We start from the raw sequence: 17,604 nt of genomic DNA, 5'->3' as shown, positions 1-17,604 counted from the left end.
AAAAATAAAAAAGTAAAATAGCACTATTTGGTGAAAGTAATCTGAGTAATTCAAGAATGTAATGCCACAAAATAAATCCAACCATAAACTATAAATTATTCACAAAATAATCAAGAACTTCTCACACTGATTTGAGGATTTTTTTTTTTTTTAATTACAAGATGCTTTCAAGAAGAAAAAGCCAACATTTAAAAAATAAACTTTAGGAAGATACTTTTTTTTTTTAACATTTTTATTGGAGTATAATTGCTTTACAATGGTGTGTTAGTCTCTGCTTTACAACAAAGTGAATCAGTTATACATATACATATGTCCCCATATCTCTTCCCTCTTGCATCTCCCTCCCTCCCACCCTCCCTATCCCACCCCTCTAGGTGGTCACAAAGCACAGAGCTGATCTCCCTGTGCTATGAGGCTCCTTAGGAAGGTACTTTTAAAAGATTTAAGCAGATCTAGATAAGAGGTACTAACAGATATGTTTTATCTTTTGACATTAAAAGCATTTGTATGTATCTAGTTAACTGCTGTATTATTTAAAAATTTCTCACTAAGGTAATTATTTTTTCCCTACAGCTTATTCTTTAAGTCAAAAGAGTCCTCTTTTCTTATTTGAACCTCTAAAGAAGTGGTAAGGAGCCCTAAGGGTGGTATAGAGATTTCTAGGAATTAAGGGTGGGCGGGGGTGGGGGGGTGGGGGGGTGGGGAGGTGGGAGAATGAACAGGCCAAAATTACTAACTCTGCCTGGCTCCCTCAGTCCAACAAGAGTTGCTCAATTTTTGTCAAACATTTACACACACACACACACACACACACACACACACACACACACACACAGAGACAGAGAGATAGAGAGAGAGAGAGAGAGAAAGAGACAGACAGAGAGAGAGAGAGCGAGAGAGGAAGGGGTGGGGGGAAGCTGAATGACTACCGGGATAAAAGGTGCTGCATCTAAAATAGTTCCAAAATTACTGCTCCAAATTAGATCCTATAAGGTGTCCTCTCTGTGATAATTAAACACTGATTGGGACATGTACCGGTATCTCTTCCAAAAGACTTATGCTTCTTAACTTAGTCTCACAGATTTGACAAGAAATATTACCAACTGTCCTTTCAGACATCAAGGTGCACATTTTTGCTGCTCATTAAACTGCTGTGTTATCCATAAAGTCTTTAACCAAAATTAGTTCTAAATTAACCAAGTTCAATTATGGAGAATGATGAATATACATAATCCATCCAGCTGGGCTGGGGCATGGTTACCCTCCGCCTCCAACCAATATATTCTTTCTTATAGCAAAGAAATTTATCAAAAGCTACTGGGTTAGATCACAGCCTATATGGGTATCTAATTATAGAGACAACAGCTACCAAAGGTTACAGCTCATGCTCAATTAAAATGTTAAACATATATACACTATATGTATGTAAGATACATATATATCTTATATATGACACAGTTGACACCATATATATATATATATATATATATATATATATATATGTTTGTGTGTGTGTATGTATATAGATGTCACTAAATGAGAGCTGGTTTGCATATGTTTGGTCCAGGTAAATTATTTTACACAGAAATTTCCAGGTGTTTAAAGCAATTTGAAAAGGTTTTCTAAATATTTAAACCCAAAAAACATAGTTGCTCATAAACGTGGAAAAGGTATCTAGATCATCTATTCCAAGTATCTACACCAAGAAATATTTTCTTTGGCTGATTTTATCCAACTGCCATGGCATCAACTGTTGTCAATGTAATTCAGCAAAAGCAAGGGCGTTCAGTGATTACATATATTCTGCTTCAGAGTTGTAAGGTCATTAATGTGACCCTGGGGAAAACATCCTTTTTATTAAATTCTGAATTTATAAGAATAAGGATTAAAATGTTTCATAGAAGGTAAAACAGAAAATAAAATACTTAAAATCACTGGGTCCTCATAAAGTTGTCTTTGTCATAATAACAGCAACAAAAATAAAAGACAATTATACTAGCTATCTTAAGATCTGGTCTGAGTATCACTTACTAACCATGACTAACTATGCTAGTCACTTAACCATCTTACCTTCAGTTTTCTCTCATCTATTAAACTTAATAAAATATTAATATGCATAGTACATACATAGAAACATCGACGGCACAATGTGTGAAAACACTTTAAAACAAAAAAGAACACATTTTTGAATTATTATAAATTATTGTTATAAGTATAATAAGGTTGGAAAAATTTTTAATACTTTTAACACTTTATTAAAATGTGTAATGTAAAAATGGTGGATTCTTCACCAGTATTTTGTTCATTGCCTGATTCACTTTACTACAACAATAAAATTTTTAATCTTTCAATTTTTCTCTAAACTTGATTTATTTTTCTTTGTTTTATGACTCAAACATTTTATTAACTCCCTTGTCCAACATTTTCAAATAATTTAAAATCAATAAATATTTATTAAATTCCAAATATGTACAAGGCACTATGTCATATCCCTTTACTAAGAGGCTCAAACTGTGGATTGCCAAGGCCCTTTCCTTTCTTCATTTCTTCCTCTTGGATTTATATTCAATTTAAATGGTAACTTTACCTGAGATCCCCTCTATCCCCAACCACTTAAGAAAGAAGAGAAGAAACTAAATTAATTCAGCTCCTATTATACTCATGGCACTACATTTACACTTACATTATCTCAGTGAATCCTCACAACAACCGTAAGAGATAAGTATTCACATCCCATTTTAGAGATAAAGAAGATAACGATAGCAGAGAAAAAATTTAAACCAGTTTGCTGAATCCAAAGCCTATGATCTTTCCATTAAGTCAGTACTTTCCAGACTTTTAGATTTTACAAACCGGAACAACACTCACGCACACACCCACACACAATTGGTGGTCCTCATGTGGCTGGCAACATTTTACTTTCTAAGAAATTATATATTTTTTAAGCCCTACTATCTACCATCAGCATTATTTTATAAAACAAAAGGATATTAACATTAAAAAAAAAGAAAGGAAAGACAATATCAAAAGAAAGACAATCTCAATATCAAAGAAAGACAGATATTTTCACCACAGAACAGGTCCTCCAAGCTGCAAATGAGAACAAATGCACTGAAGCACGCTGTTTCCCATAAGAGAGAAGTAGAATATAGAACCTAAAACACTCTATTTACTCCTACTAATTTTAGTAGAAAGGTGAAAAGAATGCATATTTCCTTGACTAAAGCCATGGGCTTTCTCAAAGTTTTATATATATGCTGAGGCTCTGAGGACAAAGACAACTTCAGAAGCTTAAAAATAAGTTAAGGAAGCTTCTGGTATCAACAGATCAACATTTCCAGTATTATTATGTATTTTCACAGATAGCAGTCCTTCTTTAGGCTTTTCCTTCAAACAAAATCTATATGGAAGCAATCAAAAGAGTGGTTAAAGAATATAGATCTATTACCTCACACCTAAGAGACTCATCCGTCTTCAGTTGCTTTCCTGTCTTTCCAGCCTTATCTATCACACTTAATTAAAAAGAGCAAGGACCTTGTCTTTCTCATGTTTCTGATGCAGGATCTGATATTAGGATCCTAAGTTACTATTTTAGGGTCAATTACAATGAATTTATTAGTTCAATGCCAGAAAAAGTGTAAAACATTAGTAAGTGTGAATCTGAGCTAAAATTTCATAATAAATCTACATTTTAAAAAATTCATAGTTTGTCTTCCAAGAGCGACCAACAGGAAAAGTCATAACAATTCTGAGACACATATAACCTAAATACTATAGTCTCTTCCATATCTCTATTTCTAATTTCATCTACTTACTAGGCAGAGGATGGGTTCAAGAGTCTAGGATGGGAAGCAGACAGACAGAAAACAACTTGCTATTTGCTGTCCAATGGCACTTGGAACTGACCTCTACAACTCATTACCATTTATGAGCATCTAATGTATCAGGCATAACATTAGGTCCCTGCTCCATCACTATTCCATCCTGAATTGTCCTAAAAGTCTTAAGAATGGAGCATACTCACTAGACACCTGAAGCTTCTAAATGATCACTTGGCAATAAAGTTCAAAGTTTTATGAAATAACTCTTTTAGGCCAACATATTTGGCAATCCTCTCTAAGGATTAAATAGTATCCTGATTGATCTACTGTACTTTATATGGTACAGTTAGGTTATGTATCTACATTGCTCAAAGATAAAATAAAAAATAAAAATAAATATTCCTGATTTTGTCAATGACTCCCTGTCATAATACAATATTATTGGAACAATCTACTCATACAGTAAATGAAACGCCTTCTGGTTTTGTTTTTTTTTTTTAAAGCTACAAGGGAGGTAAATGAAGTGTCTTTGTGGGCAATATATTTAGGTTTTAATCTTACTGAATTTAGTCATTGTGTATACTCTTCCCTTTACTCAGATTATCCATTCCTTTTTTCACTCACTTTTTAAGGCCTAAATCAAATATGTACTCCACTGTGGACACTTTCCTATGAATCTACATAAAATCAATACCATACATTGCATATTCACACTGCAATGTGAATAAACGTCCATACTTCATCACTATTTATAAGCTTCTAGTATGTCAGGCACCATTTTAGGTGTTTAACATATTTCCCAATTAACTGCATTGTTTCCAAGTCTTTATCATATCATTGTGAGTCTGTCCAGAAGAGGAACCTTAATACCCATTTTTATCCATTCAGCATGTATCACAGAGCTTGGGACATAACAGGTTTTGAATAAATGTTCATACTTTATTAAGAATACAGATTTTAGGAATATTACTCAGCCATAAAAAAGAATGACATACTGCCATTTGCAGAAACCTGGAGAGACCTACAGAATATTATGCTCAGTGAATAAGTCAGACAGAGAAAAACAAATACTGTATGATATCACTTATATTTGGAATCTAAAAATAATACAGATGAATGTATATGCAAAACAGACTCACAGACACAGAAAACAAACTTGTGGTTACCAACGGGGAGAGGGGAGTAGGGAGGGACGAATTTGGGGTTTGGGGTTAACTGATACAAACTTCAATATATATAACAGATAAGCAACAAGGATATACTGTATAGCACAGGGAATTATAACCAGTATCTTGTAATAACCTGTAATGGAGTATAATCTGCAAAAATACTGAATCACTATGCTGAACACCTGAAACTAAAATAATACTGTAAATCAACTACACTTCAGTAAAAAACGAGTACACATTTTGTTAGCAGAAATATACAATTGTATTTGCCCAAAATATAAGGACTATAATTTGATCAGAATCTTCAAGTTTTATTATTCTAATGCAAAATTTGATTCTTGATTTTCTTCAACAAGTGAAATTGATATAAATAGTTGCTTAGCATCAATATATTTTCCACGTCATATCCTCATTTCTGACTTTTTTTTTCCATTTTAAATAGAAAATCAAGAGCTGAAATAATTTCGTCTCTAAATCAGGAGAGTTATTCACTGAATGCTTTATTAAATTGGAGTCAGAGAGACCTGTGCTCAAATCTCAGCTCAGTTACTTACTAGCTATATGATCTTGCTCAGTTTCTTCTTTATAGAATGGAGATAATAAATGGTATCTATTTCATAGAGTTACTGTAAAAAGCAAATTAGATAATATATTTTAAGCAATGGCACATACTAAACATTCAGTAAATATGCAACTGTTGTCCCTGTGATAGAGATTTGTCCCTAACCCAGCAATGATTACAGTCTTAAACCAGTGATACTCAAAGAGATGTATCTAACAAAGAACACAAAAAATACTTGTGTAACTGATAAAAATAAAACTTATATCCCACACCTCATTCTGAGATTTGCTGTTGGTGCAAGGACAAAGGAAGTAAGGTATAGGCACACAGTTAGAAAACTATCCCCCAATGTCTTTGAAATCACAGTTGAAATCACTGAATATTAAATTTATTAAACCTTTTATATGAGTCCATTCCCAAATCCATTTACTAACAGTTAAAATGGTGGATTTGTTAAAATGCCAAATTTGAATTTTTCTATTTCCCATTAGACATATTTTATTAAATATTTATTTATACAACAAGCTCTCTTAAGCAATAAATGCTTAATTAAAATAATTATATTGTTTTCAAATCCTTGTAAAGATTTAAGATGCAGAAAAAATATTTTCCCTCTATAATCTATTCCTAATTTGGGGTTTATTGGTTTATAAAATCAGAAGGACAATGCCCTGTCAACACTGCCACTGCCTGAAGAAAGATCTTTAACATTATCACCATGGCCAGATGTGCTCAGGCAGGGCTCAAAGCTGCTCTTCTACTATGTCAACAAAGGTCTCAGTCTTATCTGCTGGTATAAGTTTCTATGTTTTACTGCTGTTCAACTTAGTTATTTAGCTCATCAATTTAGAACAGTCTGTAAGTGTGAAATAAAAATACTGCAGTAGCCACATATTCATTCATTAAAAATATAATAATTGAAGGTCTACTGTGTGCCAGGCATTGTTTTAGGCATGTTTCTGCTCTCATGGAGTTTACTTTCTAGGACAGGGGAACTGTAAATAAACATATTAATAAATAATGTTAGGAAATGACAGTTATATGAAGAAAAACAAGGTAAGTTAAGGGGGATAAAGAGTGACAGGAGAGATGCTACAATTATTTGTAAAGTGTTCAGGGAAGTCTTCTCTCTGAAAAGATATCTGAACAAAAAACTAACAGAGGGGAAATACCAATCTATGTGGATATCAAGGGCAGAAGCATTCTAGAAGAGGAAATAGAAACTGCAAAGGCCGTGAAGTGTTCCAGGAAAAACAAGGCAACTTCTATGGATAGGGCAGAGAGAACAGAGGAGAAAAGGTATCAGATAAAGTTAATTAAACAGTCAGCATGGGGTTATATCCAGTAGGATCTTACAGGCTATGCTAAGGCCTTTGAGTCTTACTTTTAGTTAAAAGGGAAGCCCTTAGGGCTTCCCCGGTGGTGCAGTGGTTAAGAATCGCCTGCCAATGCAGGGGACACGGGTTCAAGTCCTGGTCCGGGAAGATCCCACGTGCCACAGAGCAACTAAGCCCATGTGCCGCAACTCCTGAGCCTGCGCTCTAGAGCCTATGAACCACAACTACAGAGCCCGTGTGCCACAACTACTGAAGCCTGCGCGCCTAGAGTCCGTGCTCCGCAACAAGAGAAGCCACCACAATGAGAAGCCCACGCACCGCAACGAAGAGTAGCCCCTGCTCACCGCAACTAGAGAAAGCCCGCGCACAGCAACAAAGACCCAACGCAGCCAATAAAAATAAATAAATAAATAAATAAATAAATAAGGGAAGCCCTTAGAGTATAGTGAGCAGAGAAATAACATAATCTGAATTACATCTAAAAATTATGACTGCCATGTGAAAAATAAGCTACACAGAACAAAGGCAGAAGCAGGGAAACCAGAGGCACAAATGACAGATTCACGTCAAACATAAATGATTAGCCACAGGAGAAATAAAATTTCCTGGACTTAATTAATGAACATGGTGACCTAGACCCCCTATTCCCTGTGACAAGACTGTAAAAGATGTTAGCACCTGTTACACGTCAAACACAACAAAATTGTTTGCTAACAGATTAGTCAGACCTCAGAAAAAAAAAATCATGTTTGCAAGGCAAATGATATTTCATTTACAAAGGTCTTTCCATAATGTACATGAACCCTTAAATCTTTAGATGTGCATCCCCACATCTCTCAGATTCATGAAAGTCAAAACTACAAAGAAATAGCAATGAATTATTCTACTTCCAGAAATGGGAGCCTAAGACCAACTCTCCCACTAAGGATTAACTAGAAAAACTTACCAAGAAATAATTAAAAGCAAAAACTGAAAAACATGTGCTTGAAGGCACTGGATAGCTAACAACAAAGTAATGATTTACAGTTGAGGATCAGGAGCAGCCCAGAAGTAAACTCGCTTTTGGAGGCACTTCTCCCCTCCTCCTTAACAAAAGGAGATATTCAAATAGCCAATAAAAGGGGAAAAAAGGAAAGCCATCTTATTAGAAATTTAAGAAAATAAATATTGAAACCACAATAAAATACCACTGGACGCTCACCAAAATAGCTAAAACTAAAACGATTCATTACTAAGTTCTGATAACAATGCAGAACAAATACAACTTTAATACACTGTTGGTGTGAGTGTAAACTGTACAACTACTTCAAAATTAAACATATATATACTTTAGAAGACTGTAAAAATAACTTCAATTCTCCACCCTTTACTATATAGACATTACCTCTGAAATGTGACTCTGCAGTGTCTCTCATCCGTAATTAGAATCTATTTCCCTACTCCTTGGATTTGGCCGGTATGTGTGACTTACTCTGGCCAACAGAATATGTTGAAAACAACCGTGTGCCAGTTCGGCACCTAGGCCTCAAGAAGCCTTGTGTCTTGCGTTTCATGCTGCCTCTGAAGCAAGTGAGCAAGCCCAGGTTAACTTGCCAAATGATGGAAGACGTGAAGCCCAGCTACCTGAGTCGCCACAGTGACTAGAGCCATCCTAAACTAGTGTGGCCCCAGCAAACTGCTGACACATGAGCAAGCCCAGCTGAGACCAGCCAAGCCCAGCCAGCGAACTACCTTGCCCACACACAGACCCATGATCAATAATAAATGGTTACTGTTTTAAACCATTGAGTTTTGGAGGGGTTCCTTCTACCGCAATAGCTAACTGATTGTATCAGAAGCGAGGTACTGACACGATTTAAAAAATAAAATATGTAATATTGGTTTTGGAACCAAACAGTGGCCTACGGCTTGAAAAATGGTGAGCAAACTCTTAGCAAAAGCTGGAAAAGGGTAAGAAAATTTTCACTGGACACTGAAAAAATGGGAATTTGTGCATGTAGTAACAAAATATGTGGCAAAATTGTGTTCTCTATAGTACTCAGAAGATGAAAAAGTTACTTAATAAACATTTAGATTTGTCTGAGATTTCCAGGCAAATGTTAAGGCAGCTGGTTGTTCCCAGCTGTGCACGACTAAGGTAACAGGGCAAAAAAGAGATGAGCTAAAGAAAAAAGTGATCAGTTTACAAGCAAAATTTAGAAGGAATAAAGAGGGGCCAGGACTTGTTGGGTTGGAAAACACAACTGCTTCTCATCTCCAGTCTCTCAGCTGGCAAAACATTCTCCAAATGTATAGTCTGGGACTGTAGACCAAATCAAGATGCAAAACCCCCTCATTAATGTCTCTAAAAGAATAATGAAGGGGCCTACAAGACCCCCTCAGCTAAATAAAAGGCCTTCTATGGTCTTAAAGGAGTTGTCTTACAGAAGTCTGACACACCCAAAATAAGTCTAGAAAAAGTGTGTCTCAATAACAGTTATGTTTGACTTTTCGCATATAATAACACCCAGCAATTCTACTCCCAGGCAGATACCCAACAGAAATGGATGATCATATGTAACAAGAGGCATGTACCAGAATGTCCAAAGCAGTAATACTCATAATAGCTAAAAACTGGAAATAACCCAAATGCCTATCAACATTGTAATGAATATGAATATAAATTTTTAAAAACTATACTGAATAAAATGTGTTCTTTCATATAATAATATGTTATACAGCAATGAAAATAAACTATATCTATATGCAACAAAAGTGAAGATCAAAAACATAATTTTGAAGCAAGCAACACAAGAAAATAATATAATTCCTTTTAAATAAAGTAAAAACAGTTAAAACTAAACTGTGGTGTTTAGAGATGTGTGATTAAGGGGTAAAAATATAAAAACAAAAAGAAAATATTATCATAGAAGGTAGACTACATGAGAGGGAAAAGAAGGAGAAACTATTTAGAAGAGGCCAAGGAGAGTTCTGGCAGGCTGGCAATATTTTATATCTTGATCTGTGTAGTAGTTACACAGATGTCAGCTTTGTGATTAACTGTACATTTGTGTTTTATGCACTTTTCTGTACATACAAAATTTAACATGTATAAAAGATGTGCATCAGTGAGACCACAGGACTGTGGCAGCCAAAGAACTAGGAACATGTCCAGGTTCAAAAGCACTTTAGACAGAACTATTTTGTTTAAATGATATACTCTGCTGAGATTTTATTCAATTCATGTAATCAAAGCAACACTGATTTATTCTGTCAGCCTGTTTAAGACTAAAGGAGAAAAGAGGATTCCCTGTGTTTGCTTAACGATTCAATAAAATCTAGCAGGTACTGTATTATGAGATGAACTGTCATCGTCTCTCATCAGGAGCACCATTCACTTTCAATAATAGTTTTGTTTTTTTTTAAATTTTTTTAAATTTTTGGCTGCATTGGGTCTTCGTTGCTGTACGCAGGCTTTCTCTAGTTGCATCGAGCGGGGGCTACTCTTCATTGCGGTGGCTTCTCGTTGCAGAGCATGGGCTCTAGGCGCGTGGGCTTCAGTAGTTGTGACACGTGGGCTCAGTAGTTGTGGCTCGCGGGCTCTAGAGCACAGGCTCAGTATGTGGCACACGGGCTTAGTTGCTCCACGGCATGTGGGATCTTCCCAGACCAGGGCTCGAACCCGTGTCCCCTGCATTTGCAGGCGGATTCTTAACCACTGCAACACCAGGGAAGTCCCTCAATAATAGTTTTTTAACATGTGTGCTCAATAGCGATTCAAAAAGTCCTGATAAAATATTCCACCATCATTTATCTACTTCTTCTTCAGAAGTTCCTTGTGAAATTTTACTGTGATGAGAAACGTTTGAGTAGAGTTGCCTCCTAGCCCCATTAGAGCTGAAAGCAAAGTCCTAAACTTTTTCTGCCAGGGAAAGACCAGAGATGAGAGAAGCCACAAGAGATGAGAGAACCCTCCCTCAAGTCTTCAGTATGTATCGCAGCTGACGATCAGCTTGACTTAGGTGAGAAGAGACATGTATAACACAAAATAATAATATGCTACACTTAGAACCTTCTCTTAAAGAAAAAGGCACCACTGTAAAAAAAATGCTGAAAAATCATACATCATAACTTGTATTTGTCCAGTTCATATTCTACTGCTACACCATTTCTGAAATCTGTTAACACAAAGTATAAAAGAGGGTTACAGATTGATTCAGTTAAGAAAATACTTTTCTTTAAAAATCTAAACTTATTAAACAAGAAAAAAAAATCAGCTTTAATCACTAGCTAATAACTTTAAGTTTAATTTTTAATTTTTAAATTAAATTAAAGAATGTACCAGTTGGCTGATGTCAGTATTGGATATACTAGAAGACTGTTATAAATAAAACCTTAGATATTCCCATAAATCTGTAATTGTGAAATGGGCTACAGGGTTGGTAGCATTATATTTTGAAAGAGCATTACAAATTAGACAAAATGCAATTTTAAAATACAAGCTAAAATGTTGAAATCTGTGGTAGATTTAATTGTCCAAATATAGACACAGTATCTTTTATCCCATGGGCCCCTCTTTCAATATGACCTTAACACTTCTCTCATAGAGAAGGGTGGTCAATATCCCTCCCCCCTGAAGCTTGCAGACCTTTATGATTGCTTCAACCAATACAGGACAACAGAAATTATGCTATATGACTTATGAGCCTAGGTCATAAAAATGTCATGCACTTCTGCCTTAGGATGCTCTTAGATTTAGCTGCCATTGGCATTGGAATCAGGTTAAAGCCTAAAGGGCACTGAGGATAGTGTTAGTGGAAGCCTAAAAGGACCAGAAGGGGTTGTTGGTAAGGGTTTAAAAGTACTGAAATGTGATTGGAAGCTGCAAGAAAGGGGTTCCTTGTTTTATTTTGGAGGGAAGTTTAGAAATACTGTTGTTGGCAGAAAAATTGAAAATAGGAAATGTTCCTAATGAACTCAATGACTAAAAGTGCCACTGGGTTTCTTCTCGTTGCATATAGGAAAGAGATGAGCTAAAGAATGAACTATTAGCTCCAAAAGAGCAAGGACTCGCTGGGTTAAATAAAAGTGTGTGAAGTTCCAAGGACCTCCAGATGACAAAATGATTCTCAAATAATGAAATGGCTTTCAGGTAAAGATCAAATCCAGAGTAGGGCTGTAACATGCTGTGTTAAGACTTCAGACAGAGCTAAGACAAAGCCTCATAGAAATGTTCAGATTGACAAAAGGTCTCATAGGTATATTAGTATTTTTATTGCTATATAACTAATTACCACAAACTGAGTGGCTTAAAACAACATCAAATTATTAGTTCATAGTTCTGTAGGTCAGCAGTTCAGACAGGCTTGGCTGGCCTCTCACAAGGATGTAATCAGATGTCAGTCAGGCAGGGCTCTTATCTGGAGGCTCTGGGGAAGAATCTGTTTCCACACTCATTCAGGTTGGTGGCAGAATCTAGTTCTTGCAGCTAATGGTCTGTGTTCCCTGTTTCCTTGCTGTCAACCAGAAAACACTCTCTTCTCCTAGGGGTTGCCCTCATTCTTTCTCACCAATGTCTCCATCTTCAAACCAGCAAAAGGCAGAGTCCTTTGTATGTTTCAGATCTTTCTGATTTCTCTTCTGCTACCAGCCAGAGAAAACTTTCTGCTTTTCAAGTGAACAGCTGATTGGGCCAAGCCCACCCAGAAAAATCTCCATATCTTAAACCAACTGACTTGGGACTTTAATTAAATCTGTAAAAGATAATAATCTATTTAAACAAAAATAGTATAGTGTAAGGTTTATAACATATTTAAGAAAAATATGTGATAATAAAAGCAAAAGGCCAGGGGTTGGGAGGAATGAACGTATACTACTGTAAAGTTCTTATCAGTGCCTGGAACTTGACGCTAAAGGAAAAACGCATGCCCCCATTCACGTTTTGATGCATATTTTAATGGTTAATATTTTTCCAGAACATTACTGAGAAATTGAAATACATAACATTTTAAGTTTAAATATTTTATTTATATCAACAACAGAATGTTTTAAGTTTACTTTCCTGGTTTTATGGAAGCAAACGTATTAGTAATATTTTTAAAATCTACTACTTTCTTTATGTTATTATCAATTGAGGGAAATGCCATGTTAAATAATTTCTCTTGACCCAGTGACAATTATAAGTAATTTTAAATTAACTTCAGTTTACTGAAACTTCTTTCACAGGACACCACTGTAACTGGTATTGTTTTTAAAAAAATTCTCAAGGTCACTAACACATTTGGGTAAAACTGCACTAAGCAAATTTCAAAACAGTTTTAGAAGATCCAAACATCACGCTGACTTCATAGTATAATTACTGATACTGCATGCTGCTAAAACTATTTCAGATGAAATTCTTACAGGACTTAAATAATCTAACTTTTTTAGAACCAAGTCAGTGGCTGTTTTTTGTAAATAGAAGTACTCAGAAAATAACTTTTCTCTGGTTAAAAATACAAAATCTGAAGACACTTCATTTAATTTTTCATATCTTCATAATAATGTGAGATTAGGATGCCCATAATCTCTCTAATTTCTGTTTTATAAAACTTCCCAATAATAATTTATACTCTCATCTGGTGATCTGTATATTTCAAACTTCTTTTCATTTTTATTTTAAAATTGAGCAGGTATATTTATAACTCTTGTTAAAGTTCTGCATTCATCAAACATTCAAAGTTATATTCTCCCACTTGTTGTAAGCAAAGGAACAGGCTTTTTATTAAGTATGCAGCTTTATTTTTAATCAGATTGTTTTATTGTAGAGCTTTATCAACCTTTTTCACTTGGTTCAAACAGCTAGGAAAAGAAGGTCACTAGCACCAAAGAACAAAATTCAGTAAGGTCTTTTTTTTTGGCGGTACGCGGGCCTCTCACTGCTGTGGCCTCTCCCATTGCGGAGCACAGGCTCCGGACGCGCAGGCCCAGCGGCCATGGCCCACGGACCCAGCGGCTCCGTGGCATGTGGGATCCTCCCGCACCCGGGCACGAACCCGTGTCCCCTGCATCGGCAGGCGGACTCCCAACCACTGCACCACCAGGGAAGCCCAGTAAGGTCTTTTAATCTTCCCTTAAACATTTTCTTCCTAAATTTATCCTAAAGATATTAGAGAGACAAAAAAAAAAAAAAAAAAAAGAAGGAATTATCTTCTTTATGCCTTATACTTTCACAACTAGTTCTACTTCTGGCAAAACTTAATAATAGCCTTATTAAGAGTTAGGCATTTCAGTTTTCCTGCTCTAAACTAGGAAGACCTCTTTAAGTAATGAAGATATCAATGTGCTGTACTATAATAGACACTTTACATTTCCTACCATATTTAATTCTCAGAAAAACCTTGGAAGGCTGCTGTTATTGTCCAAACTTTCAGATCAGAATTTGAGCCTCAATCAGGTAAGTAACCTGCTCAAGATTCTTCAGCTATTTCCCAAGAGGTAAACAGTGTGATTCCAGAGCCTGTGTTGCTTTTACTACATACCAATGCCACCTTCAAAGTCCTTTACATTATCCTTTATTATCCGTCAAATGTAATACAGAGCTATTTTTTAGCTGAATGGTAGAAATAACTAGGAACCAGAGAAATGCTTTGTCCCAGGACACACACCTATTTAATAAGGTGTGTATTTAGTAACAAAGTCTAAACCTTCTCTACAACAATATTAACATGGGAGAGGAGGGGGGAAGAAACCATGAATAAAAATCTTCAACCAGACCTTTTAAAATATAGGAAATTAAAATCACAGTTGTTCGCAATTTTTTTGCTCCACAATTTATTAGGATAATTGATTTTTATAATTCTTATACTAGTGTATGTGATATATTTTAGCGACCTAAAATGAAAAATTAATAGGTGATTAATGCTGCAAATATAAATAAAGGCAAACCCCTACTGTACAAAGCAGTATAAGTAGAGCGTACGAGAGTGGAAGCCACAGGAGACAGTCATGTCTGAATCTAAATCCAATTAAAATCACATGGCTGGTACCAACAGAACCCAGCTGAATACAATTTGAAGGAAAATAGGGAATCATATTAGAATTCTTCAAATTGGCATTAACTAGGTCAATATACTCACATTCCTCCCTGTCAAATTTAAAAGTTAGGAACTATCATCTATACTATCTTATCCCCTCCTTTTTTCACTAGGACACACAGAATGTTTGTTTACCTATAAAATTTTTACAAGAATATACTTCCCTGACAAATACAGAATACCAGTGAGTTTATATTTAAGAACCTTTTCTCTCTCCTAACAGGCTCTAATCCTATAAATCAGTAAGAGATTGGTAATAGGCAGGAGACTTTCTTAATGAACACACTAGTACTTTTAAATTCTAAGACAAGAGAACTTGAAGATTCTGAAGGCATAAATTAGTAAAACATAAGAGGGACCAAAGCACAAACAAGTCATCAGTTAATACAAGTGACATATTTAATTCATGTGAATTTAATTGTGATTCAGTTAAATTCAACTATATATATGGACTTCAACTATACACTCTGCAAACAGAGATAGAATACTAATTAAATAATGCAAGCAATGAGGCCCACCATTCCCTGAACAAGTGTAACTCCTGGAGTCAGTGTGAGTGTGAGACGGAAAATGTGAATCTTCTGTTTCCTCAGTCGATGCGCGCTGAGGCCTCATGTACTAAGGTGATTCTAGGGCTAAAAGACATACATGCACTGTAAATCTAAAGGTTCAACTAAAGAAACAGCAAACTGTTCCAACAAACTTCTGAAGAAAAATAATATGGCTGAAATTGACTTAATAAGAAATGCTATGATGGGATCCAATGTGGTACTTTCCTAAGGGATTTCCTCTCCCTCCCAAGAATAGTCTTATCTCTATGAGATCATCACCTGCACTGACATTAGAGACCCTAAAACCCATCTCTCCATAAGATTCCTTATATGTAAAAGAAAAAAAAAGAGGACATCACTCTTTTTAATATTAATGTGCAAAAAGAAAAATAAGAAGTTTTATGGGAGAGGCTGGCAGAAATGAGGATTAGGGAAAACTATGTGGGCTAATAAAGGCAGTCTTTGTAGATTTGGGCCAATTTGCAATATGAATCGCTTAAGGTAAGTTAATGAATTATAAACTGATAGAATTCTTTAATGTAAGATAATGAATTATAAACTATCTGATAGAATTTTTACATCAGAGTTTAAAAAATTACCTAAAACTATTTGTAAACCAAACTTCCCCAAAAAGAATACTGGAAGCGAAAAGCACCCTCAAGTAAACAGGTCAAGTCTGCCCTCTGTCAATATATACAACTGACTGGTAGACACATCCTGGTCAGGAAATGTTTACACTTTTATGCAAGGGGCTATGGTTAAGCTGCTAAGTACAAATTTCAGGCTCCACATTCAACATCCCACCAGCAATTAAACAACACGATAGAGAGAATTAGGTGTAAAAAAAAGAAAATATTTTACAATTTCTACTTCTTCCCATTTCTGAGGGAAATCATGTTTCCTAAGCCTAACTCACTTCCTGGCGCTGACAAAAAAAATGATCATGTTTGTACTTTACAATGTGGTTAATCAACAAGGCAGCCTGAGGCTGGGTGATGGGCTGGGCCCTCCAGTTCCCCCAGACACTGCTTGGCTGCCCCAAGGGCAGAACAGGGCAATCAATATTCAGCTAACCTGTTACCTACTTGCACTGCAGCTGAGCAGCTATCATCTAGAAAAATCCAGTACAGACTCTATTTTACTACCAGAAACTCCCTGATTCTCTAATACTATGAGTACTTCATCACCCAGACAGCCCTGCCAGAAAAGAATAGGAAAACTCTCAATGCAATCGTCTATCAAGGTCATGCTCTCACTCCTCACACTTGGCAAATGGAAATAAATCACCTACCCTCTGGAGAGTTTCATGTCTATCAAAACAAAATGTTTAAGAGCAGGATAAAACCACATAGACTATGAGAATAGGCACTAGCCATGGACCTCACTAAAGACAGACAGCAAAGTAATCACTGTGGAAGCATAGTGGTTACTTTATTAAATTGTACATTATTTTCAGTCCTTCTGGGCAAATAAAAAAAAAGTGACTTATTGTTTATTAATTTCAAGGGTCCGATGAGACAAAGTATAAAAGCACGTAGGATACCTGGCATATATTAAATGGTCAATAAATGTTATCTATTATCATTACCTTCTTAATTGTTTCAATGTGGCAGTATCAGGCATAGTGGTTACTTTCTGTGCACTGCAGCTATGGAGACACTCAGCTTTAATGAGCTCCATCCACCTAGGCTGACTAGAATTCAGAAAAATACAAAGTGGCAGCACTTAGGAAAGAGACAATGAGGTATCTCAGCCACCTGCACATTTCATATAATATTATGAAGAAATTAGATGTCCCCTCAGCCTCCAAATAGGCCATAATCCATATGAACTGGCCCAAGGCAACTTGTGGGTTTACTTTTTTTTTTTTAACATCTTTATTGGAGTATAACTGTTTTACAATGATGTGTTAGTTTCTGCTTTACAACGAAGTGAATCAATTATACATATACATATGTTCCCATAGGGTTTACTTCTTAAATAAACAAAATTTCCTTGTGAGAAAAAGAACCTTTTTTTAGGAATTACCATTAATTAGATCGCATTTTAAACTGTATTTTTAAATTTGTTTTTATTTTTAAACTTGTTCTTGTCCTATATAATATCCCCT

General features: G+C 35.6%; 1 protein-coding gene across 5 annotated transcripts in view; it reads right to left on the bottom strand.

The window, feature by feature from the left end:
* The window catches only part of COMMD10 (COMM domain containing 10), a 176,730-nt gene that overhangs the window by 115,256 nt on the left and 43,870 nt on the right, over positions 1-17,604 (bottom strand). The window contains exon 6 of one of the 5 annotated variants that reach the window (XM_028493149.1): positions 11,014-11,046. The exons of the other annotated variants lie outside the window; for them this stretch is intronic. Coding sequence (XP_028348950.1) covers positions 11,029-11,046 — 18 coding nt within the window. The 3' untranslated portion in view covers positions 11,014-11,028. Of the gene's footprint in view, positions 1-11,013; positions 11,047-17,604 lie in introns of those variants that run through there. 5 annotated transcript variants of the gene reach the window in all.

Source organism: Physeter macrocephalus, chromosome 8, assembly GCF_002837175.3.
Source record: "Physeter macrocephalus isolate SW-GA chromosome 8, ASM283717v5, whole genome shotgun sequence".
NCBI classification, from domain to species: Eukaryota; Metazoa; Chordata; class Mammalia; order Artiodactyla; family Physeteridae; genus Physeter; species Physeter macrocephalus.
This window is presented reverse-complemented; position numbering and strand designations above follow the sequence as displayed.